This window comes from Equus quagga, chromosome 14, assembly GCF_021613505.1.
Source record: "Equus quagga isolate Etosha38 chromosome 14, UCLA_HA_Equagga_1.0, whole genome shotgun sequence".
In the NCBI taxonomy this organism is placed as follows: Eukaryota; Metazoa; Chordata; class Mammalia; order Perissodactyla; family Equidae; genus Equus; species Equus quagga.
Genome location: NC_060280.1, coordinates 92909566 through 92933489, shown reverse-complemented (window position 1 = coordinate 92933489; position 23924 = coordinate 92909566). Strand labels below are relative to the sequence as shown.

The 23924-nt window shown below is 55.8% G+C and overlaps 2 protein-coding genes across 5 annotated transcripts; both read right to left on the bottom strand.

The window, feature by feature from the left end:
• Positions 1–881: 881 nt before the first annotated feature.
• SLC25A41 (solute carrier family 25 member 41) lies at positions 882–7275 on the bottom strand. The gene is made up of 7 exons (XM_046685997.1): positions 7063–7275; positions 6724–6879; positions 6067–6219; positions 5744–5851; positions 3008–3175; positions 2756–2903; positions 882–2003 (listed from the first exon to the last, which is right to left on the bottom strand). Exons 1-7 carry the CDS (start codon positions 7273–7275, stop codon positions 1831–1833), a joined length of 1119 nt encoding a protein of 372 aa, XP_046541953.1. The 3' UTR covers positions 882–1830.
• Positions 7276–9248: 1973 nt separating this feature from the next.
• SLC25A23 (solute carrier family 25 member 23) lies at positions 9249–23527 on the bottom strand. 4 transcript variants are annotated; one of them, XM_046685464.1, is made up of 10 exons: positions 22731–23527; positions 21508–21634; positions 20841–20928; positions 20458–20569; positions 19325–19483; positions 19087–19239; positions 18823–18930; positions 17871–18038; positions 14188–14338; positions 9249–9500 (listed from the first exon to the last, which is right to left on the bottom strand). In XM_046685464.1, exons 1-10 carry the CDS (start codon positions 22884–22886, stop codon positions 9259–9261), a joined length of 1464 nt encoding a protein of 487 aa, XP_046541420.1. In that variant the 5' UTR covers positions 22887–23527; the 3' UTR covers positions 9249–9258. The 4 variants fall into 4 exon arrangements, with proteins under 4 accessions (XP_046541420.1, XP_046541421.1, XP_046541423.1 ...); XM_046685465.1 differs by lacking the exon at positions 9249–9500 and adding an exon at positions 11281–13186 and having other exon boundaries at positions 22731–23520; XM_046685467.1 differs by lacking the exon at positions 9249–9500 and adding an exon at positions 13047–13367 and having other exon boundaries at positions 22731–23514.
• Positions 23528–23924: the final 397 nt, after the last annotated feature.

The window sequence follows — 23924 nt, the reverse complement described above, 5'->3', positions numbered from 1 at the left end:
CCGCCGCCCCGGTCCCCCGCGCCCGGCGGGCCCGGCGGAGGGCCTCCCCCGGCGCCCCCTGCTCCCCCGGAACCCCCGCCTCCGCCGGCGGGCGGCGGTGGCCCGGGCGGGGGTCCTCCGGTGCTGTAGTCCGACATGGCGCGGCGGGGCCGGGCCTGGCGCGGAGGCTGAAGCTGAGGAGGAGGCGGCGGCGGCGGCGGCTCAACGCGGGAACAAGGCCTCGCTCCACACGGCCGCGGAGCACTCTGGGAAGCCAGCGGCTGGGAAGACGACGAGGGGGGAGAAGGACGTCCCTCCCGCCGCCGGCGTGACGGACGGCGCCGCCAGGCCAATGGGAGGCGGCCGCCGCTCCCAGGACACCAATCGCGGGCTCCGGAGGCGGGCGGCCAATTGAAGCGCCGCGAGACGCAGTGGGCGGGAGGCGCCGCGTGACCGACAGCTCTCGGAGGCAATGGGCTGCGGGCTGCCGGCGCTGGGAGGGCAAATCGAGGCGATCCGAGAAGCCGGGAGGCCCAATGAAGCGGGAGTTTCAGAATCGCGGGGCGGCTTCAGAGCCGGATTGCCGGGCTTCGAAGAGTCAAGCGGACAGGAAGGAGCGGGCCTGGCGAAAGGCCGCTTTGAACGGGCTGGGCGGGCGCCCGGTGAGATAGTCGTGTACGCAAACCAATGAGGACTCGCGGAAGGCGGTTGTTGTGAAGATTGGCAGTCAATTTAATCCAATCCCCGACGAGTTCTGGGGGACGCGCTTGGCTTTGGGCTAGATTGCTTCTTCTGTTAACCAGAATCCTTTTCCAGCCCTGACTTCTAAGCCAATGGCTGAGCGACGGGGGCGGGTGTAAGGTGACTGACACCGCTTCGGACAAATGGCAGTGAAGGAAGTGAAGGTGCCCAGCTTTGGTGGGAGCCAATGGAAGGGCAGCTGCATTGGGGCGGAGCCGGCCGCCGGAGGCTAGCGGGGATTAGCCGGAGCGGGAGTGAATGGCAGCCGACGTGGGCGGCAGCGACCGGCTGCCGGGATTCAGGCCTGACGTCTGGGTTAGCGCCCCAGGAGCCTGGCTGGGTGGGCCGGGCACGTGGCCGGCTTGAGGCCTTGGAGATCGGGTGCTACCGGGGATGGGGGTGGCCAGAGAGCAGGAGGAAACCCAGGGATCCCCTGTACCTGTTCTCCTCTTTCCACCCAGGGATCTGGAGCCCTCCACTTCCCTTCCAGGACTCACGGACTCAGCTGCCTCCCGAACTCAAGGGTCTGGGGCCATTGGTTCGCTCCCAGGACCGAGGGATCCCAGATCCTAATTCCACACCCCACACCCGCTTCACATAAGGTCCCGGGAGCCGAGCTCCAAGCTCCAGTCCGAGCCTTCAGCTTCTCTCCTGGACCCAGGCATCATCCAGGCTTCCAGTTCCCACTCAGGACCGAGGGGCCCAGCCCTCCTCCAGGAAGCCCGGGTTCCCAGCTCCCCTCTTGGAGCCAGAGATTTCAGATACCCAGCTGCTGTCTTGGACCCAGGCATCCAGGTCCCCAGCCCCCCTCCTCCACCCAAGTATCCCCAGACACATTCAGCAGAAACCATCTCTTTACTCCTGGTGGTCTCCACATTTCACCCTTTCGCCCTGGAGCCAGGAGAGGCCACAAGGAGCCAAACTGGAGTCCGGACTAGTCCCCGGCTGCACCCTGGGGAGGGGGCCCCAGGAATCTTCTGACCCAGGCTCCCAGCCTGCTTCTCTTGACAAAAACTGCCCCGGGGCCCAAGCTTGGAGGGCTCACTGGGGCCAAGGGACACTGGATCCTCCTGTCCATTTCTGCCCAGGGTGTATCACCTAGTTCACTGTCTATACCCCCAGGGTCTTCTTCATGGCTTCGTACACCACGCAGCTGATGCCGCCTGCCGGCAACACCTTCAGTAACATGGGGGTCATGCCTCGGTACAGCCCGGGCCAGCCCTGCTGGGCCAGGATCCGCTGGAAGACTCCACGCATGGTGGGGTTTGAGCCCTCCATGGTGTCTGCGGAGACAGGGGCAAGATCAGGGCCTCAGCCAGAGACGACCCAGCCTCCTGGGTGGGGGTTGGGAGGGGCTGAAATGTTGGGGGATGAGGGCAAAGCCAGGGGCAAGGGTCCTGGGGTCAGTTGAAAAGGTGTTTGGGGAGAGTGAGGGGCCGGCATTTTAGGACTCACTTTCAGGAACATCTTAGAGAACATTTGGGCTTATTTGAGAGAGAATTTCTAAGATCTGGAGATTTGGGGAATGTGCTAAGGGGTCATTTGGGGACATTTTCAAGATGAGGGTAACGGGCTAAGCACCTGTTTGGATGTTTGTAAATTGGTTTAGGGGCTGACAGTCCATTTGGGGAAGTCACATTTGGGGAGTTCTCAGGGTAGTGGCGGAAGTGGTTTTGAGTTTTGGGACATCTAAGGGTCAGATTCGGCCAATTTAGGAGCCATTTCGACTTTTGGAGCCAGTTGAGGGCTGGATCTCATTTGAAAAAGTTTGGAGGTCATTTGGGGAATATATGTCTTGAGTTTTGGACCTGGGTCGTAATTGGGGTGAGTTGTCGGGGCCGGTCGAGAGATGGGTGTTCACTTTAGTGATCTGTAGCGTTCATTTGAGGGCCGGGATCAGATTTAGGGGTGAGTGTAAGTCGTGGTGGGTTCGGGGGTCAGCAAAGGTGGCCAGGAACGGATGTGGGCAGTTCGGGGGTCAGTTTTGGGACAATGGGTGAGGGGCATGTGCAGGGGCCACCAGAGCCAGGCTGACCTTGGGCCTGCATCCTGGTGCGCACCAAAGTCAGCGGGTAACTGGCCATCTGGCCACAGGTCGTGGACAGCGTCACGGACGACAGACTGACCAGGCCACTAGGGTCCTGCATGTCCCTGCCTGACTTCAGCCAGAAGCACCTGAGCGTCTACAAGAGAAAGGGGCCAGGAGGAAGCTCATGACATGCCTGGGTTCACGCCCCTGGTGCCACGCCCCCCACCCCCCCCACCCCCCACCCCGAGGGACCCCTACCTCGTAGACGGCCAGGTCGGTGCAGGCATATGGGATGATGCCGAGCATGTTGGGCAGGTAGCCACGATAGAGGGCCCTCGTGCCTTCCCGCTCCAGGATCTGCCTGGCACAGTCCAGAAGCCCCTTGTACTGGCCTGTCCGGCGCAGGGTCAGCCGTGTCTTCAGCACCTGGGGAGGGTGAGGAGTAAGACGGCTCATTTACTTTAATCCTCCCAAGGAACCCTCCACAGTGGCCACCGTCCCATCTGCAAACGAGGAAGCTGCTCAGGAATGTGCACAGCTGGGTTTCAAACCCAGAGCCTCAGCTCCCTTGGCCTGTGTGTGCTCTCAGCCCAGCGGCCAGAAGCTCAAGGGTGACGGGTCAAGAGGGAAGGGAAGCGATGTGAGCTGAGTGAGGTCTGTGGCAACTTCCACCTAGCACCAGCCATACACATAGCACCGTGGAAGTATGAGCCCTCGGTGGCCGTATCTGCCAGTTTCCCAAAAGAAGCCAAAAATTTGGAATTTTTATGAAATGCCCCAATATAAAAATTTTTGCAACTCTGCAGTGGTGCAAAAAAGACAGAACACCAAGTGTGGTAGGCCAAATTCTAAGGTAGTCTCCAAAATTCCCGCCCCCCTGGTATGCATGCTCTAATCCCCCCCTCCCCCAACACTGTGAGCAAGGGCTGGACCTGTGAATACAATGGGATATCCCTCCCCTGATCAGGTTACATGATATGGCAAAGGTGAAGGGATTTTGCAGATGTAATGAAGGCCCCTAAGCAGTTGACTTTAAGTGAATCAGGAAAAATTGTCCCTGGTGGGCCATACCTAATCAGGCACACCTTTTGAAAGAGAGTCTTTTGAGACTCAGAGCCAGAAGTCAGAGAGATTGGAAGACTCAGAGACACTTTCTGGTTGGTCTTAAGCAAACTGGGGCTGGCCCCATGGCTGGCTGGTTAAGCTTGCGCATTCCACTTTGGCAGCCTAGGGTTCCCCAGTTTGGATCCTGGGCATGGACCTGCACACTGCTCATCAGGTGAGGCTGTGACGGCATCCCACATAGAAGAGCTAGAATGACTCACAACTGGGATATACAACTATGTACTGGGGCTTTGGGGAGAAGAAAAAAAAAGGAAGATTGGCAACAGATGTTAGCTCAGGGTCAAGCTTCCTGACCAAAAAGGATACCTAAAAAAAAAAAAAAAAAATTCTGGATTTGAATATTTAAAGAAAAAAACAAAGCAAGTAAACTGTTGTGGAGAGGACCACATGGCAGGGAACAGTGGGTGGCCTCTAGGAGCTGAGGACCTCAGTCCTACAACCATAAGAAACTGAATTCTGCCAACAACCCAGGAGCTTGGCAGAGGATCTGAGCCTCAGATGGTTTCGTTAGTAGCGACACCTTGATTTCCTCCTCATGAAACCCCGAGCAGAGGACCTGACAAGCCAGTGCCCAGAGATGACCCACAGAAACAATGAGATAGTAAATCTGTATCATTTAAAGCTACCAAGAGTGGTAATTTATTATGCAACAATCAAAAATTAATACACTTTGAAAGAAACTTGAGACGAAAATTATATGAAGAAAACTTTAAAAGACCATTAAAGGACCTAAAGGAGACTTGAGAAAATGGAAGTGTTTTTGGATATTCGACCCAACATCATACAGATGGCAATACCTCTAAACATATTTATGAATTGAACACCACCCCAGTAAAAAATGCCAGTAGGTGATTTTGTTTTCTCAACTAAACATGTTGCTTGTGAAGTTTCTATAGAAAAATCAACACAGGAGAATAGTCTGGAAAATTGATTTAAAAAAAAGAGCAGGGATGGAGAATGATAAAACAATATCAAGCCTCAAAAATTAAAGACAGGGGCCGGCCCAGTGGTGTAGTGGTTAAGTTCGGTGCACTCTGTTTTAGCGGCCTGGGGTTCTCAGGTTCAGATCCCAGGCATGGACCTAGCACTGCTTGTCAAGCCATGCTGTGGTGGCATCCCTCATAAAAAATAGAGGAAGATTGGCACAGATGTTAGCTCAGGGCCAATCTTCCTCACCAAAAAAATAAATAAATAAATTAAGACAGAAGGCAAAACTCTACAGATGGTAAAATAATCAGGGATTGGGGGAAAGGAAGGAGGGAGGAACAGGTGGGGCACAGGAGATTTTTAGGGCTGTGAAACTACTCTGATACAGTAATGGTGGATACATGTCATTAAACATTGTCAAAACTCATAGAAAGATACAGCATGAGATTGAAGCCTGATAAATTAGTAACAATGTATCAATACTGGCTCATCAATTGCAATAAATGGTCTCCCTAATGTAAGGTGTTAATAACAGTGAAAACTTTGTATATATCGAGAGAGGTATATGGGAACCCTCTATTTTCCACTTAATTTTTCTGTAAACGTTGACCTGCTCTACAAAATAAAGTCTATTCATTAAAAATTAAAAATACTAGTGCGGGAACAGACACCAGAGCAACAAGAAGAAAAAAGCCAGAAATAAGCCCAAATATATCCCGGCACTTAGTCAATTACAAAAGCGACATCTCAGATCATTCAGTAAATAGTAAATAGTGTTGGTGACTGGGTAGCCATCTGGAACAAACGTTTGATACGCATCTCACGTGAAGAAGGAAAAGAGGAGAAGGGGGAGGAGGAAGAAGATGAAGATGGAGGAAGCAGCAGCAGCAGCTGGCAATGAATTTTCCTCGTGTTTCAGCAATGGGGCCGAGATTTTCTCACCTCCATGGGGTTGATGAGCGTCTGGGAGGTGGCCACGGCGAGGGAGCCAGCCAGGAGTCGTTCCTGAAAGGGTGGAGACTCATGTACTCCGCAGAAGTAATTCTTACACTGGGACAGGAGAGAGGAGCATGAGGTGGTGAGGCGGTTAGTGTGAGCTAACCATCCTTCTACCTGAAACCCATCCAGGGGCAGAGGTCTGGGTCGTGGAGGGTGAAAGTGTGTCTTGGATAAGGATCTGGGCTTTGGTGGCGGGGAGGGGGCTATAGGAGAGGTTTGGGGTTGAGGGTGGGCTAGAGAAAGCAGCCCATAGCCCGTCCCCCTACCCGTTCAAACGTGGAGAACTTGATGGCGTATTCGGGGGCAATCTTGAGGACGTTGATACCGTTGCCCCGCCAAAGGGAACGGAAGCCGCCCTCCTGGACCATGCTCCGTAGCCCCCCCAGCAGGTTCAAGAAGTTCGTCTTGGAGGAGTAGACCTGGGGGTAGGGAGGCCCCGCAGCTCTGTGAGGAGCCCCCCCTCCTCCCCATCTCCATCCCCATCCCAGCCTGGTGCTAAACCCCATCCTGTCCTCAGCCACCCATCCCCAACCGTACCCGCTCCCATCCCCGTTCCTTCTCCAGCTCCTTCCCTGGCTGGAATTCTGTAACGCAGGCCAGACCCAAACCCCACACTGACCCTCGTTCCCATCTCATGCCTCATCTTCCTCTCCTCTCCAGTCCTGTTTTGTCATCAGAGCCATCCAAAGACCCCAGCCCCGATTCTCCGATCGCCACCCCATCCCCACGGGGCATCGAGTCGTCACCCCAACTCCAGCTCCCACCCCGTCTCCATTCAGCATCTTCTAACTCCAACCCATCTCCCAACCGCACCCTCATGCCTGTTTCCAGTTGCACCCTCACCCCCTGCCTGAGCTCCATCAGCTCCACCTCCGTCCATCCCCACCTCGATGGCTCCGGCGCTGGCCGGGCTCCCCACGCACCTGCATGTACACCTTGGCGCGGTCCAGAGGGGCCGTCCCGGTGCGAGACACCGCCCCAGCCATGGCTCCCGAGAGCAGAAACTTCCACAAGGCCCCCGCGTTATCCAGCTCCAGGACCTCCACGGGGACCATCAGCTGCTCTCCCGTGTCCAGCACCTGCGGGGCAGACCCAGCTCCCACCCAGACTCAGCCGGACACATCTCCAGAACCCCCTCCCCAGCACCCCCCATGAGAGGCCCCACTGCTTCAAGGTGGAATTCTTGGTCTGCTTGGAAGGGCGTGCGCCATGCGGATGGGGCGGGCTGGGGGTCCCGGGAGACCCGTGGTTCCCAAGCTCACCTGCTGTGATGGGAGATGCTCCAAATTATTTTCACCCACGTGCCCAAACACACATCCGTACACGTGCGTGCAGCCTGGGTTCCAGGGGAGGGGTGGGGGAGGGGGTGGGGGCGGGGGCAGGGGCTCAGCTTTGCTGAGTGAGGCCTTGACTGTCCTCAACAGGGTCTGGACCCTCGAGAAAGGCCCCTGAGCTTCCTCAGGTTGGGCCCCCATGGCAGCTGGAAGGTCCGACATCTAGGTTCAAATCCTTAGCAATCATGTGGGAGGGGCATCTTGTAAATTTGGGTACCAGGGAATTGATGAGGTCACAGAGGCCCTTGTGACCTCACTGGATATGGCGGGCAGAGGGAGGGTCTGTCCCCCAAAAAAGTCCACTTCTTAATCCCTCCGCCCCTGTGAACGTGTGGTGTCCATCCTCAGCAAGGGGAGGACTCATTTCACAGATGGAATTAAGGATGCTAACCCGCTGACGGGGAGATGGAGAGATGATTCTGGATTAACTGGGTGGGCCCAGTGTAACCTCATGAGTCCTTAAAGGGGAAGGGGGAGGCAGAAGAGGAGGCATCGGAGTGACTCAATGTGAGGAAGACTCGGGCAGCCATTGCTGGCTTTGAAGACGGAGGAAGGGCCACGAGCCGTGGGCTGCAGGAGGCCTTTAGAGGCTGGAAAAGGCCAGGCAGCCGATTCTCCCTGGAGAAGGAACACAGCCCTGTGCACAGCTTGATTGTAGCTCCGTGAGACCCATGTCAGGCTCCTGACCTCCAGAAGAATACCTGTGTGTTGTTTCAAGCCACCATGTTTGTGGTCCTTTGTGACAGCTGCCGTAGGAAACGAAACACACGGCATTTTGTTGTCACGGCAATAGGAGATGGAAATGAGGGAGGATGGGGAGGCTCTGGAGCTCTAGGAGAGAGGGACACAGTTGGTCCCCAAAGTAAGACAGGCATAGGTTCGGAGTGAGAAGGACCTGGGTTTGAATCCCGTCTCGGACACTTCTTGCTGTGTGACCTTGGAGTATCTGCTTTACTTCTCTGAGCTTCAGTTTCCCCATCTGGAAATTGGAAGTAATGGTAAACTCCACGGCCTAGTGTTGTCAATAGGATCGAGTGAGAGTCTTCTCTGAGGGCACTTCCATCCTCCCAGGTGTTTGGGTCAAAAACCTTGATGTCATCCTCGGTTCCCCGGTTTCATGCCCACACGGTGTCATCAAATCCTGTGAACTTAACCTTCAAAATATATCTAGAAACTGGTTGCATTTTACCATATCCACGGCCACCACCCTGGTCCAGCCCGGTCATCGCCTCACCTAGATCAGTGCAGGTGCCTCAGCCCCGGTCCCCAGCTCCGGCCCTCATCCTCCAATCTGTCCTCCCAACAGCACCCACCAGAGGGCGCATGTGAGCACCTGAGTCAGGACCGGCTCTCCTCTGCCCACACCCCTCCAGGCTCCCTCCTGGGGTGGGACACAGTTGAGTCCTTCTGGCTTGAAGCTGAGTCCTTCTCGCAGCCCCCCAGGCCACAAACGACCTGCCCCGTCCCCTCCCCGCCCTCCCTCCTCCTCACTCTCTCTGCTCCAGCCACATAGGCCTCCTCAATGTTCCTCCAACACAGTAAGCACGATCCTGCCCCAGGGCCTTTGCACAAGCTGTTCCCTCTGCCTGGCATGCTGTTTCCCTAGTCATCCCTATGGCTCCCTCCCTCACCATCTTTTAATCTGTATTCAGATGTCATCTCTGGGAGCCCTTCTCTGACCACCTTGTTTAAAACATAAACTCTGCCTTGCAGGATTTCTTACCCTCCTTCCATCCTTAATTTTTCCCCATAGCGCCTTTGCTTTCTCCACTGCTGTATAGTTGCTCACATATGTTTCTTATTATTCATCTCTCCCCACTGGGATGCAGGGTCTGTGAGAACAGCGATGTTTGTCTGTTTCAGGCCCTTCTGTATCCCGTGCCCAGAACTGGGTCTGGCACAAAGTAGGTGTTCAATAAATATGTGAATAAGTGAATGAGATAAGACACTAGAGGGATGAGCACAGAGCCAGGGTACATAGTACTCGCTTGATAAATGTAAGTTTTTCTGCCTTTAAAGATGTCAGTGGAAATGCCCTTTATTTTGCAGGTGGGGGAATCTGAGGCTTCGAAAGAGAAAAGCAGCCTGTCCAATGTCACACTGCATATCAGACAGCAGAGCCTTCTAGATCCCAGCCATCATGAAATGGGATATAGGAATGTGGACAAGAAAATGGATGTTCGCTGGCTCGATTAAATGAAAGTAAGTGGTAACGCTCAGTGCTGATATGGCTGCAGTAAAATTGGTCATGTCAATTGCTTGTTTGTAGCTGTGTATATTGCACACAGTTTTTCTGGTGCTGCAACCCTGAGATAGTCGTATCCTTTGACTCAGCCATTCCCCTTCTGGGAATTGATCCCAAGGACCTAATTCAAAGGAAATAAAAATACAAAATAGTTAGCAAGTCTTGATCCTTACTTGAGTGTGTGAGAAATCATGTCTATGACCTGTATGTGTATCAGTTAGCTATTGCCGCGTAACAAATGATTGCTCCCCCGCAAACCATAGCTTAAGACACAAACAAGCTGTGGCGTCTTTTTATAACCTAACCTTTGAATTAATGTATCGTCACTTCTGCTGTATAGTCATGTGCCACGTAATGACGTTTTGGTCAACAACGGGCCACATTTACGATGGCGATCCTGTAAGATGAATACCATAGAGCCTAAGCGTGTAGGAGGCTGTACCATCTAGGTTTGTGTAAGCACGCTCTCTGATGCTGGCACAACAAAATCACCTAGTGACACATTTCTCAGAACGGATCCCTTCATTAAGCGATGCACAACTGTGTTCTCTTGGTTGTACAGACCCATGTTGGTACAACGAGAGAGGGGACTACACAGGAATGCAACTACTGGGGCTGGCCCAGCAGCACAGCGGTTAAGTGCACACGTTCCGCTTCGGCGGCCCGGGGTTCACGGGTTTGGATCCCGGGTGCGGGCATGGCACCGCTTGGCACGCCATGCTGTGGCAGGCATCCCACATATAAAGTAGAGGAAGATGGGCACGGATGTTAGCTCAGGGCCAGTCTTCCTCAGCAAAAAGAGGAAGATTGGCAGCAGATGTTAGCTCAGGGCTAATCTTCCTCAAAAAAAAAAAAAATGCAACTACTAAGAGGCAGAGATCGTTGGGGGACACCTTGGAGAGACATCATCGTCCACATAGGAAAAAGTTTGGTCCTGTGAAGACAGGCAGAAATTGGAGTGATGGTTCTATAAGCCAGGGAACACCAAGAATGACCAGCAGCCACCAGAGGCTAGGAAGAGGCAAGGAAGGACCTGCCCCTCGAGTCTTCAGAGGGAGCATGGTCCTGCCAACACCTAAATTTTGGATTTCTGCCTTCTAGAACTGTGAGAGAATAAATTTCTGTTGTTTTTTATTCACAATAACCAAAAGATGGGAACACCCAAGTGTCCTTTGGCAGATTAGTGGATAAACAAAATATGGTCCATCCAGAGAATGAAATGTCATTCAGCCTTGAAAAGGAAGGAGATCCTGACACCTGCTCCAATGTGGACGGACCTGGAGGGCATGATGCTCAGGGACGTGAGCCAGACACAGAGGGACACACACTGTGTGGTCCACTCACAGGAGGTCCCAGAGGAGCCACATCCACAGAGACAGAAAGTGGATGCGGGGCCAGGGGCTGGGGGAGGGGTGGGAGTCAGTGTTTCATGGGGACAGAGCTTCAGTTTGGGGAGATGGAAAGTTCTGGAGACGGATGGAGGGGCTGGTGGCACAACCTTGTGAATGTGCTTCATGCTGCTAAATGGTGCACTTAAAATGGTTAAAATGGTGTTATTTATATTTTGCCACAATAAAAAATATATCAATCTAAAAAAAATGTAAGCTCCAGTTTGCACTAGTTTATTGCAGGAGCACCAGGAAACTAACACACTGTGTGATTAGAAAAAAAAAAAAAAAAAACTACAGGAAAAATTAGAAGGGCTCATGAATGTGGACCTCTCCGTGCCCCCGATTTACAGATGTGGAAACTGAGGCCCAAAGAGGGAGTCATTTTCTGGTCTCCTGGAACTGTGCGTGACGGGTGACGACCCACGACCTCTCCCTGTGGGCATTTGAGGTGGTCCCACATCCACCCACCCCTTTTCAGTAAAAACCACAGTAGAAGAGCTTAGAAAATGTGTTCCTTTTGTTCTTTGCCTTTGAAATAACACACACGGGCAGGAGGTGGGCCACGGTGGAGGTGGGGGGAGGGGGAAGACTTGGGAGGGGCCCTCCAGCTCCCCCAAACATCCCAGTTCCTCTTTCACAGTCCTTTACTGGGGTTCCCCAAGGACTTGGGAGGAGTGGAGCGAGGGGGCCCCCCAACTCTCCTAAGCTCAGAATCCAACTCTAAAGTGCAGAGTGTAGGGGGTGGGCTGGGGGCTTGGGTTAGTTGGGGGGCGGGATGTCTGCTCCTCTCTGGTAGAAAAATAGACCTGGTGTGAGTTTGGGGGCATTTGGCCTGTTTGTTTTTGCATAATTGGCTGCTTGGGTTTAGGGAAGGGCGGTCTCTATAGACTTGCTCCTGGCTTCCAACGCTGAAGCCTGAGGAGGGTCCCCTTAATGTGTCCCTGGCCTCAGTTTCCCTCTTTGCCAGCCACCAAGAAGGAGCAACTGGATCCCGCAGAGGGACCCAGGCTCTGAGGAGGGTTATCAGCTGTTATTGGGGGTGGGAGATGCTGCAGAGCGTTGTGGGGGGGAGGCTCTTGAGGGAGCAGTTTCTCCATAGGGCGCAGAGCTGTGGTCATGCTGGGAGGTGGGGGGATCCGGGGTCTGTGCAGGGCATGGGAGGGGCAGCTCGCAGGGTCAGGACCTTGGCCGAGTCCTGTGGGTTTTCTGGACCTGGGAGGCCAGGACCTGGGCCAGCTGCAGGCTCCCTAGACTATGGGATTCATGTCATGGGGAGGGGTCTCCGGGCTCTAGTGTGTGCCTGATGCGGGGGCTCGTGGGCTCTAGGATGCTACCAGTGGCCCTTTGGGATCTTGACTTGGTGGTCTGAGCAGTTAGGATCCAGTGCTTGGGGGGTTCAAGTCAGAAACCAGGGGTTATGATGTTGGGATCCATTGCCTGGAAGTGTCAGGGTCTGCCTCCTAGGGGTGAGGTTTCGGGATCCAATTCCTGCGATGAAGGGATCTGAGATCCAGCAGTTAGGGTGGCCGGGACCCACTCGCTCTGCCAGTGGCTTTAGGATCTGGCGGGTTGGTGCTTGGGCATCTGGGATCCAGTGGTTGGGGGTTGAGGGTGTAGTGGTTGAAATGTAGGGATCCGGCAGTCGAAGCAGAGGGATCCAGGACCCAGTGTCGAGGTAAAGGAATTCAGGAATCCAGTGGTTGGGGTGAGGGGATCTGAGATCCAGTGGTTGGGGCCCCGGGATCCAGGCATTGCATTGTCAGAATCCGGTGGCTGAGGTTTCTTGATATCCAGAATCCAGTGGCAGAGCTGGGAGATCCAGGGCTTGAAGCATAGGGATCTGGGATCCACCAGTGGGGCTGGGGATCTGGGATCCAGTGCTGCGTGGGGACACTGGATCTGGTGCCTGAGGCAGCTGGGGTCTGGGCAATCAGATATGGGGTGATGTGCTCCTGGGGCTGGGGTATCAGGATCCATTAGCAGGGTTGTGGGGGATCCAGTGGTTAAGACATGGAGGTCCAGGACCCAGTGTGTGTGGGGGAACAAGAAAACACGGGATCCAGTAGCTGGGATGTGGGCGTGCAGGACCCGTGGCTGAAGTGTGGGGACCTGTGGTTTGAGTGTGGGGGGACCTGGGACCCACTGGCTGGGCCATCAGGTTCCAGTGGCTGAGGTGTAGGGAGCATCACGATTGAGGTGAAGGATCTTGTCGGGGACAGGCTCTGGGTCCCTCACCTGGACGTGACCCCCAGGGCCTGCTTCATGTTCTCGTAGACTACATAGGAGATGCTCACAGCTGGGATAACCTTCATGAAGTTGGGGGCAATGCCCCGGTAGAGGCCCCGCACGCCCTCCTGGGACAGGATGTGATGGAGCAGACCCAGCATGGAGAGCTGGGGGCCGCCCTCGACGGAGGCTGGGAGGGGGTGGGAGGCCAGGTAAGGTCCCCCCCTCACTTTCCCCTCCTGCCCCCCCAAGGCTGGACCAGATGGTCAGTGCAGCAAGAGGGAAGATGATTAGACTAAAAGCAGAACCTACCACTCAGCGTCAGGACTTCTACTGGCCTTAGAATTGGCGGCTCACCTTTGCACCCTAACCTGGAGGGCCCAAGTTTGGGGCCCATTAGAAACACAGCAGGTATGCATGTGTGTGGTGGGAGAGGGCCCAGAACTTTCCTCTTCCTGGAACTCAATTCCCTTCCTCTTCCCCCAGCTAACTCTTACACATCCTCCCAAACTCCATTTGAAAGCCAGCTCTTGAGGGGAGCCCTCCTTGGCGCCCCAGTCTAAGTCCGGCTCCTCCTTCTCCCCTTTATTCAACCCTAAATCCATACTTAACTGTGGAATGATTTATTCAGCATCTTCCTTCCTTCCCAGCCTGTGAGCTCTGTGACGGTGGGGGGACCCAGCCTTAGGCACCCATCCCCCCCAGCAAAAAACACAAAACACAAATATTCCCGAGGAAATTCTCAAAACAGATTCAGGGGGAGGAGGGGGAAAGAAAAAAGGAAACCCATAAAGAAAAAAAAGACAGAGAAAAATGATAAAACAATAAGCAGCCTGGACCTGCCCCTCCTTACCGGGTTCCTGGCCTCTCCCCCACTATAACCCAGCCTTGCAAATTAGAGCTCAAGTTACCAGCCTGGCCGGCCAGCCGTCTGCCAATAGCAGCCTCTCAGCTAAGATTGCTGGGGAGCTCCTCCGGCACCCGCTGCCTCTGTTCTCCTAGTTAGGATAAAGCGCTCCCATTCTAATGTTGCAAATGGGTAAACTGAGGCCCAGAGAAAGGTAGGGACTTTAGTCAAGGCCATCTAAAGCCAGGAGGACCTCTGTCTACATGGGAGGAGGAGCTGGGGACGGGGAGGTGGGACCCAACTCTTGAGATCTTTCCTTCCCCATCCTCCCGCCCAGGCCTCACCTTGGGCCTGCATGCGGGTCCGGACCAGGGCCAGGGGGTAACTGGCTATCTGGCCACAGGTGCTGGAGACGGTGCCGCAGGCCAGGAGCACGAGGATGCCCGGGTCTGCCGAGTCGTGGCTGTACTGCTGAAGCCATTGGTTCTTCAGGGTCTGGCAGGGGTGAAGAAGGGAGCAGGGTGGGTTGGAGGAGAACGACACCAGGACCCCGGGTTCAGAGGCCCCTGCTGATTGGCTTCTGGATCCCGTCACGGCCGGTACCAGCTGAGCACTCAGTACCTCCTAGGTGCCATGCAAACCATACCTGCATTCTCTCACTCAGTTCTCACCTCGACCCTCTATGGTACGTGGAATGACAGGCCCCCTACTGTCCACGCCCTAGCCCCTGGAACCTGTGAATGTGGGACCTTATGTGGCAAAAGGGACTTTGCAGATACGATTAAGTGAAAGACCTTGAGATGGAAGATGACCCTGGAGTACATCCAGGTTGGTCCAATGTCATCACAAGGCTCCTTGAAAGAGTCAGAGAAGGAGATGTGACAACAGAGGCAGAGGCCAGAGAGACAGAGAGAGGGTGGAAGACGCTATGCTGCTGGCTTTGAAGGTGGAGAAAGGACCCACCGGCCAAGGCATGCAGGAGATCACTAGAAACTTGAAAAGGACGGAAACAGATGCTCCCCTGGAACCTCAGAAGGATCCAGCCCCGTGACACCTTGATTTTAGCTCGGGGAAGCCCATGGTGCACTTCTGCCCTTCATAACTGTGAGATAATTCATTGATGCTCTTTTAAGCCACTAAGTTTGGGGTCCTTTGTTATAGCCGCCACGGGGACTCATACACTCTCCGAGGTGGGCACCCCACCCTTATCCCTTACCATTTCAGCTCAAATCTGCCCACTTCCAGCTGCCAGCATCCACAGCGCAGCCTGAGGACCTTCTCTGGTCCCAGGCAAAGCTGCTCTGAGCACGTAGGAGTAGGCAGGAAGTGCTGGGGAATGCAGGCCCCCAGAAGCAACCTCCAAATGACCGATTTGGTGTATCAATACCCCAGCTCCCTTCCTCTCCAGTGGCACACGTTCTATGCTGCCTCCCCGAGGTCTCCATCCGAATTCACCTCCACCTGCCCGCCGTGGTACCTTGCTTCCTAACGCGCTGTTATGGGTTCAGCTGCATCCCCTCGAAAAGACAGGTTGGAGTGCTAACCCCCGGGACCCTCAGATGGTGCCTTTCTTTGCAAAGAGGGTCTTTGCAGATGCAGTGAGTTAAGACAAGTTCATCCTGGAGTTGGGTGGGCCCTTAACTGAATATGACTGGTGTCCTTAGAAGAAGAGGGGAGAAACAGAGACAGAGACACAGGGAGATGACAGCCACATAGCGACAGAGGCAGTCATTAGAGGGATGGGTCTGCAAGCCAAGGATTGCCAGCCACCACCGGAAGCTGGGAGAGAAGCAAGGAATGACCCTTTCCTACAGGTTTCAGAGGGAGCATGGCCCTGCCGAGACCTTGACTGGGGACTCTGGCCTCCAGAACTGTGACAATAAATTTCTGTTCTTTGGCACCACCCAGTTTGTGGTACTTGTTTAGGCAGCCCTAGGGGACTAATACATTCTCTCTGTTTTGGCTCCGTTCCCCTCCCTGTCTTACTACCTCCCGGAAAAACCACTTGTCCTCACTCCCTGCTTCTGGAAGACCTCAGACCAAGACAGGTACTATTCTAATGCGCACTTGTTGATGAGAAACTGAGGCTGGAGGGAAGTTATTCACCCCAAACCACAAAATAAAGGTGCCAATCGACATTCAGAGCCACACCCGGGTCCTGAGCTGTGCCCTTGGTCTTTAGGGCGGCCTTCTACAAAGACAGGATTGTCTTTTTGGCTTTGGGCACTGGAGTGACTCAGGTTTCATCTCCCGTGTCAATTCTAATCCATTGATAACGGCGGCCCAGAATTGTGTTGAGAGGGACCCCATGCGGTGATGGATTAGTGATGTCTGGCCCAGGCATGGAATGGGAACATAAGAAGCAAGAGTTTTTACCATTATTGCCCTTACAATTTTAAATAGCCTTCTTTGGGGTCTGGAACAGCACTTGCTAAACAGATGTTTAATGAGTTTTTAGAGCTGTTCTGTTGAAAAGAGCTTCTGATCACTGGATAAGTACAGCCCACACCGGGCTGAAAAAAAAAAGTTAAATCACTTTTCTGCGGGACTTCTCAGAGCCTTTATGGGACTGACGTAGATTTTGAAACTCCAAGAGGGCACAGGGCTCCTCAAACTGCTTAGACCTCTGAACCCCCTTTTTTGGTGAAGAATGGATTAAAGAAGTTTGCGTCTTATTTCTGCTCATGACCCTCAATGGCTTCCTATTGCATTTAGGATAAACCCAAAATCTATCTTCAGCCCTGAGTCCTTGCTAACTCTTCAGTCAGCTCTAGGAATTCAAGACTGCCACTCCTCCAACAGGCCAAATTCGTTCCTGCTCCCAGAGCTTTGCACGCACTGTGCTCCCTGCCTTGTCCACACCCGCTCTTGGTAACGTGCTCAACTCATCGTTCCAATGCCACCTCTCAGAGGGTTTCCTAAACCCCCCTCCACCCACTGTTAACTTTCGATGACACATCTGGTCTTATTATCTTCTGAGAACTTATCAGGATCTGAAACTAGTTATTTGCTGGTTGACTGACTTCCTCGCTCATCGGAGTGGATGCCCCAGGAGGGCGCGAATTGTGATGTTCACACCAGTTGCCGTATCTGGAACGACCGGTGCGGGGCCCAGCACCTATGGACGCTTCAGAAATAGTTGCTAAGCGATCAAGCCAATGAATGAACGATCAAATGAATGAATGAGCGAAGTCCTTGTCTCAGCTGGCTGCATAGATGCTGGATGGTATGGGGGGCGGGGATGGCTGGCAGGCACAGAGTCTCTTCGATTGGAACCAGCTACCTAATTAGCAGGGCCCAGTGCAAAATAAAAATACTTGAGGTCTTTTGTTCAAAGATTACTAGCAATCTCAATATGGCGTGAACCAAGAGCTGGCCCTTCTGACTGTGGGGTCCCTGGTGCCTGCTCAGGTTGCCTCCCCATGAAGCTGGCCCTGTCCTGGGTGCACAGATTTAAGGGGATGCCCGGGGACGTCTGGGGCTGTGCGAATTGGGAGCATCTGGTGGTCCCACCAGGAGAAGAGAAAAGCAATGAATGAAGCTGCTAGGAGAGAAAAAGCAATCATTTCCCGTTGCTGCTCTCCTCAGAAAGAGGCCACGATGCTGTCACCGGGTCTGGTTTTTATGGTGACAGCAGACACCGAAATGGGCAGGCCCTGAAGATGACAGCAGTCTGGAGAGAGAGGCTGGGTCCCACACATGTTTTGGGGGAAATGGGCAATTCTGAAGCCCATCTTTGCCTGCTCCCGTGATCCCATGGGCTAGGGTGGTCCCCAGCTTTCACGTGTCCTGAGACCCTGGCAGGCTGAACTGCAAATGGAAGGTTCTTGCAGGAGGAGGTGGGAGAGTGGGGGAGTCCAAGGCTGAAGGGGTTCCTCAGGATCCCAATGTCCTTGGCGCTTCTGCACCCCAGGATTGTCCCCACTAGCTCTGGAGGTTGAATGAGTCAGCCCCATGGGAAGGGGGTGTCCCATGGGCAGGTCCCAGAGAGGAGAAGAAGGAAGGGAGGGGCAGGCTGCCCACAGACCTCGTAGACGGCCAGGTCGATGCCCGCGTAGGGTATGATGCCCAGCACGTTGGGCAGGTATCCACGGTAGAAGGCGCGGGGCCCTTCGTGCTCCAGGATCCGCCGCGCACAGTCCAGAAGCCCCTTGTACTGGCCCGTCCGGCGAAGGGTCAGCCGTGTCTTCAGCACCTGGGGAGAACCCAGTTTTCCTTGGAAAAGCTAACTCCACCATCACTAATTCCAGGAATGAGGACACCTAGAAATAGCTACTCCTGGAAGGAGATACCCTGAAAATAAGTGAATTAAAAAAACCTCACTTTCTCTAGAATCTTCTATGATCCCTAAATTCCATACTTAGATGGTGACACCTCTCAGAGTCGCATGTGGCAGCCACTGCTCACTGTCTCTCAATATCTTGGCCTGTCTTCCTTTATAATAGAAACTGTAATTTTCAGCAAACACACAGCATCTAGAAATAAATACTACATTTCTCCGTTTCCCTAGGTGTGTAGCCATGTGACTAAGTCCTAGCCAATGAAACAGAAGAAGGAGAAGTATGTGCGACATTCAAAAGGCATCCTTAAAGGCAGGGAGGTGTTCTTTCTTTTGTCTATTTTTCCTTCTTGACTGGAATGTGGCTGTGATGACTGGAGCCCAAGCAGCCATTTTGGTTCATGAGGTGGGTGCTCCATGCTGAGATGGTAGAACAACAAGGTAGAGGGAAGGACACTGGGTCTCTAACACTTTGAAGCCACCATACTGGCCCTGAACTTCACCTCCAGACTTCATTTATAAATCCAAATTGTGATCCCCGGACAGATGACACATGAAACAGCATTGCTCTAGTGAGCTGCAGTGCGAATCAAGAAGAGGGAAAGTTACCATCCTAATGCTTATCACGCCATGGCGTGATATGGTTATTGCAGGTCCCCCATCCTGCAGTGGGGCCTCTGCCACGGTCCCTCCTTCTCACCTCCATGGGGTAAATGATGGTTTGGGCTGTGGCACCAGCCAGGGAGCCAGCCACAAAGCGCTCCTGCACGTGCAGCGTCTCCTGCTGTCCCCGGATGGCCCGCTTGATCTGAGGGTGGGAGAGATGGGCAGGTAGGACCTCAGGGTGGAGCCTGCCATGCAGGAGCAGATGCCCACTCCTGGGGACCCGCAGACACCCCCACACCCCCAGCCAATCCTGCAGATCCTCCTGTGCAGCCCCCTGCCTCCCCATGCCTGCCCCCACCTGCTCATAGGCCATGAACTTGATAGCCGACTCAGGGGCAATCTTGAGCACATTGATCCCGTTGCCACGCCACAGGGAACGCACGCCCCCTTCTCGGATCATGCTCCGTAGGCCCCCCAAGATATTGAGCCGGTTGGTCTTGGAGGCGTGGACCTGCGCGGGGAGACGAGGTGGCCTTGGGGTCCCCTCCAGGGGCCCAGGCCCAGGGGGAGGTGGGGGTTCCTCCAGGCCCCCTCACCTGCATGAAGACCTTGAGGCGGTCCAGAGGGGCGGTGCCTGTCCGGGACACGGCGCCCGCCACCGCGCCCGCCACCAGCTGCTTCCACCACATGCCGCTCAGCTTCTCCTGCTCCGAGAACTCATCAGGGACAGTCAGGCACTCACCAATGTCCAGGACCTGAGGAGGCAGGGGCCGGGGGTATCATGCCATGAGGGGGGTGGGGAGACGTGATGCAGTCCTAGATGGGGGCATCTCGCCCACGAATCCCAGGCCCCCCAGAAAGTCCACCAGTGAATTTTGCTGGGAGAGCCCAGGAGATCCCTCTTGGACTCTGACCGGATCCCATGGAAACATCCAACATGGGAGTCTCCCACATAAGATGGCAACATCTTTCCTAGGGGCCACCCTGAAGTTGCACCTAGAGATCACACCCAAGACTCTGCCCCATAAAGATCCCTCCAGGGCCACACGAGATCCTACCAGGGACCTCCCACATAAGGAGCTCAGCAGATCCCTCCTGGGGTCACACCAGATCCCACAGGGATCCCCTCCACAGAGATCACTCCCCACCCCAGAGTCCACTTATAGACTTCAAACTGACCCCCTCCTGGGTCCCCCAGGCTGGGAATCTCTGGATCTCCCAAGAGGATCTCACCAGATCCCACAGATGGATCCCCTCCAGAGGCCATCAGATCCTGCCACAAGCATCGCCCAGGGATTTCCACCCAGGAAATGGCAATCTAGACACCTCATTCCCCGCTTTCTGGTGGATCCCACTGGACCCTCTGAAGATAGGGGCTCTCTAACTTGTCCTTCCAGTCCCAGAATCCTTTGCTGAGGCAGACAGAAACCAGAACAAGGCCAGCTGTGTGGGTTGTGAGAAGCCAGATGCCCCACAGCCAGTCCCCAGAGGCACCACAGTAAGTCTGCAGGGCTCCAATCCCATAGCAGAGACTTCCCCGGGGGGGGGGGGTTCCCCTGAGCCCCAAATGGAGGAGGACAGGAACTGAGCCTCATCCTTTGGGTGCTCCCAGTGGCTCCTCCTCCTGAGTCTTGACCCAGCCCTTCCTTGTCCTGGGGAGACTAGAGCAAGGCCCCCGGGGGGGGAAGGGAGCCCAGCCCCCAGGCGAGGAAGGCCGCCCCCACCTCACCGTGGAATGCTTCCAGAAATAGAGCACGTCCTCCACGTTCTCCAGCGGATGCAACAGGAAGTGGTCTCGCCACTCTTGCCAGTCGATGGTCATGGTGCCGTCACGGTCCATGCTGGGAGAGTGGGACAGAATCAGTGCCTGGGGCTGGGGGTGGGTTGGAGTGAGGTTTTCGTCGGTTTTGGGGGTCGATTGAGATCCTCTGCACTGAGAGCTTGCCATTTCATAGAGAGGGAAACTGAGGCTCAGAGAGGTGAAGAGGCTGGCCCAAGATCTGCCTGCCTCTGAAGCCCAGCTTCCTGGCTCCCCCCACCCTGCGTTGGGTCTGGGGTCCAGAGGCTCAAGGTGGCTGAGGGATCCTGGGATTCTGACCCCCAGCTACTCACCTGTGCAGAATTTTCTCTGCCTGCTCCAGCGAGATGGAAATGCCCAGAGCTTTGAAACTCTGCTGGATCTCAGAGACATCGATATGACCTGGGGAGGGGAACCGAGGTGGGAAGGGGATGTGTGTGGGGACCCTGGGAATGAGGAGCAGGACAGCGTGGAATGGGGATGGTCCAGCAAGACCAGGGGAGGTGGGACCCCAGGGTGAGGTTTGCAGGAGGGGTGGGGGTGGGGGGTCCCTGACCCATTGGGATAAGAAAGGTGGAAGTAAGCAATGTTGGGGGGTGGTCCTCTGTTCCATGAATGAATGAAAAAATGAATCCAGAAATAATGATGGGGGTCTCTATGTCACAGGGCATCGTGAGGCAATATTGGGGACCCAGAAGAAGCTATGAGGGGTGTCTATGTCTTATAGGAGACCCAGGAGCCATAGCGGGGGATCTTTATCCCTTAGAAAAATAAGGATAATACTAAGGGTCCCACCCCAGAAGGGAAAGGAGGTGCGATGGGCCTGCTGGGCCCCGAACTACCTAGGTGGGGGTGAGGAGAGCTCCCAAAATAGCCTATGAGTCATCAGGGAGATGTCACCCTCCCCTTTCCTCCGAGCTCTGCCAATTCTCACCCCGCTGGCGTCTCCAGGGCCCCCACAGCCCCATCCTAGGGCCTTACCGTCCTGATTCCGGTCCAGACTGTGGAAAAGAAGCAGCAGACGCTGCTCTCGCTCCTGCAGGTAGCGGGTAAACTCCTCCAGGTCAAGGCCACCATCGGGGTCAGTGTCGCCCTCACGGGAGATGCCCTGGCCGGGGAGAAGGGTCAGAGGGAGCTCCAAGAGTCTGCTCCCCGATGTGGAGGGAGCATGATGAGCTTATACGCCAGGAACCCGGGGCCCTCAGCCCCTAGAGGACAGGGGCGGGGGAAGTCACCCCCTCCTCCACCAGCTCGCTGCTCAGCAAGCTGCCCACTGCCACGGTAGGTCTGTGAGGTGCACAGCGGTCATCCAATTTTCCTGGCCAGCAAACCGAGGCTCTTCAAGGTCAAGAACCTTGTTCAAGGTTACAGAGCTGGGGAGTGGTAGGAAGCCGTGGGCTCTTGTCTCTGCAAGCCTGTCTCCCCAGCTGGCTCTTATAAAAACCTGTCCACATGGCAGTCTCGGGAGCTCCCGTTAGAGACAGCTAGAGACAGCTCGGGGCAGCGACAGGTCCCAGCAGAGCAGCCTCGAGGGCTCTGTTTGCCCATCTGGAATGTGGGAGGTTGGATGGGAGACCTTAGGATGCTGCTCCAGGGGCATCTGGGGCTACAGGTGTATGGGGACATCGGCATGGGCTCCGGAACAAGTTCCTGCCTGACAGGTACACCCCCAACTGAGGGTGGTCTCAGGCAGGATTGGTCCTTCGCTTGGGCAGCCTGGAGCATTGAGACAGGCACAGGAAAGGGCAGAAGAGGGAATGTAAATCCAGCGGCTGGGGCAGCTGGCCGGGAGGGCAGTGCTGCCCAGAGGAGGGGGAGGTGGGAGGGGCGGGCGTGTCTCCTGGAAGTGGGAGCAGGCCGTGTCTTGGGCTGTGCAAAGAGTTCAGAGGAGGGTGTGTCCAGGGAAGTGGGCAGGAAAGCTGACCGCTCCATTCCCTGGCAGACATCCCCCACCCCCGGGGAGGGAGGGGACCGGGTGTTGGCAGCCCAGCTGCAGGCCTGGGGCCTCGGTGGCCCTGTTTTGAGAGAGTCGGGTTAGGCCCAGACACGGGTGGGCTGGGGGAAGGGGACAGAGACGCCCAGGCTGGGCACAGGTCCCGGAGTCCAGCCACCGGCAGTCCGGGCGCTCCATTCAGGGGCTCGCGTTCCCCGGTGCGCTCAGGAGCCGAGCGCAGCGCGCCAGGCGGGGGTCCCGGTGGGGATACCTGTTGGGCGCTGCGGTCCGGGTCGCCCGCGCCCAGCCGGGCCAGTCCCTGGCGCAACTCGTGCACGTCCACGCGGCCATCCTTGTTCCTGTCCAGCTCCTCGAAGAGGCGACTCCAGCGCTGCCGCCGCTCCGCGTCGCCCGGGCCCCCCCGCATGGCGCCCGCCCGGGGGGGAGGGGAGGCCCGGCAGCGGCGGCCTTAGCGGGGGCTTGGCGGTTCCCCCTCCCCCCCCCAGGGGCCCCGCAGGGCCAGCTCCGGGGCCACGGCCACCGCAGCCTCTGCGCTGCCCGCCTGGCTCTGGCACTTGCAGGAGGCGGTGACTGCTAGCCGTCGTCGCCCGCTCCAGAACTTGCGTCTCCTCCCCCGACCCGCATTGGGGGGAGGGGGCTGGGGGCGGAGCTGGGGGGCGGAGTGGTGTGCGGAGAGATGTCAGGGATGCTCCGGTGTTGCACAGCCTAGGGGGCACCGGGGTTCATTCTGGGAAGAGGCGCTAGAGAGACCAGTAGTCTCAGTTCTGCTTTTAGAGTTCCGTCTCTGCGTGCCTCAGTTTACCCTCTGCCCAAGGGGGCAGGGTAGGGATAGGTCAGAGATTGGATTACGTAATCCCCTTCCACTTAACCTCCCTCCCTCCTAATCCTCTTAGGAACTAAAGTTCTCGCTTTCCCCAGACGTTCTCAAGAACCGACTCTGCGCCATCTACCCCTCCACCTGCCCGCCCGCTCATTTCACATTCCCGACTCGGCCACAGAAACAGAAGATCAAGACGCGGCGCTCTCCCTCTCTGCCTTCATCCCGCCCGCGCGCCTCCTTTCTCGGTTCCTCTCCGACAGGGAAACGGAAGATCAACATGCGGCGCGGCTGCCGAGTCGGCTTCCTATTGGCCAGAGCCGCGAGCGCTGCGCCCGCCCGCCCCTCCTCGCCCACCCACCTGGGCGGGGCCTCCCCGCTGACCCCGGGGCTGCCTGGGGCTGCGCGGCCCCGGGCTCGCCTCGCAGCCTTAAAGGGGCCGCGGCCGGATCCAGATGTCCGGCTGACTGCTCTCTCCGGACCAACCTGGAGGGTCTCAGTGTCCCAGGCGCGGCTGGGGATGAGGACTGAGGGGCTGAGCGCTGGAGGCGGGGCCTCAGCTTGTCGCGCTCCCTGCACCTGCCGACAGTCCCTCCCGCTGGTTTCGGGCGCAGTTTCTCGATTCAC

Coding starts and splice junctions, on each gene's coding strand:
- SLC25A41 (XM_046685997.1), bottom strand. CDS start 7,275: ATGGGGGCCCAACCTGAGGAAGCTCAGGGGCCTTTCTCGAGGGTCCAG. Junction 6,880..7,062: donor AGCATCTCCCATCACAGCAG/GTGAGCTTGGGA, acceptor TCTGCCCCGCAG/GTGCTGGACACGGGAGAGCA. Junction 2,004..2,755: donor CACCAGGATGCAGGCCCAAG/GTCAGCCTGGCT, acceptor CTGTCTCCGCAG/ACACCATGGAGGGCTCAAAC.
- SLC25A23 (XM_046685464.1), bottom strand. CDS start 22,886: ATGCGGGGGGGCCCGGGCGACGCGGAGCGGCGGCAGCGCTGGAGTCGC. Junction 19,484..20,457: donor ATTTCTGGAAGCATTCCACG/GTGAGGTGGGGG, acceptor CTGCCTCCTCAG/GTCCTGGACATTGGTGAGTG. Junction 19,240..19,324: donor GCCTCAAGGTCTTCATGCAG/GTGAGGGGGCCT, acceptor CTCCCCGCGCAG/GTCCACGCCTCCAAGACCAA.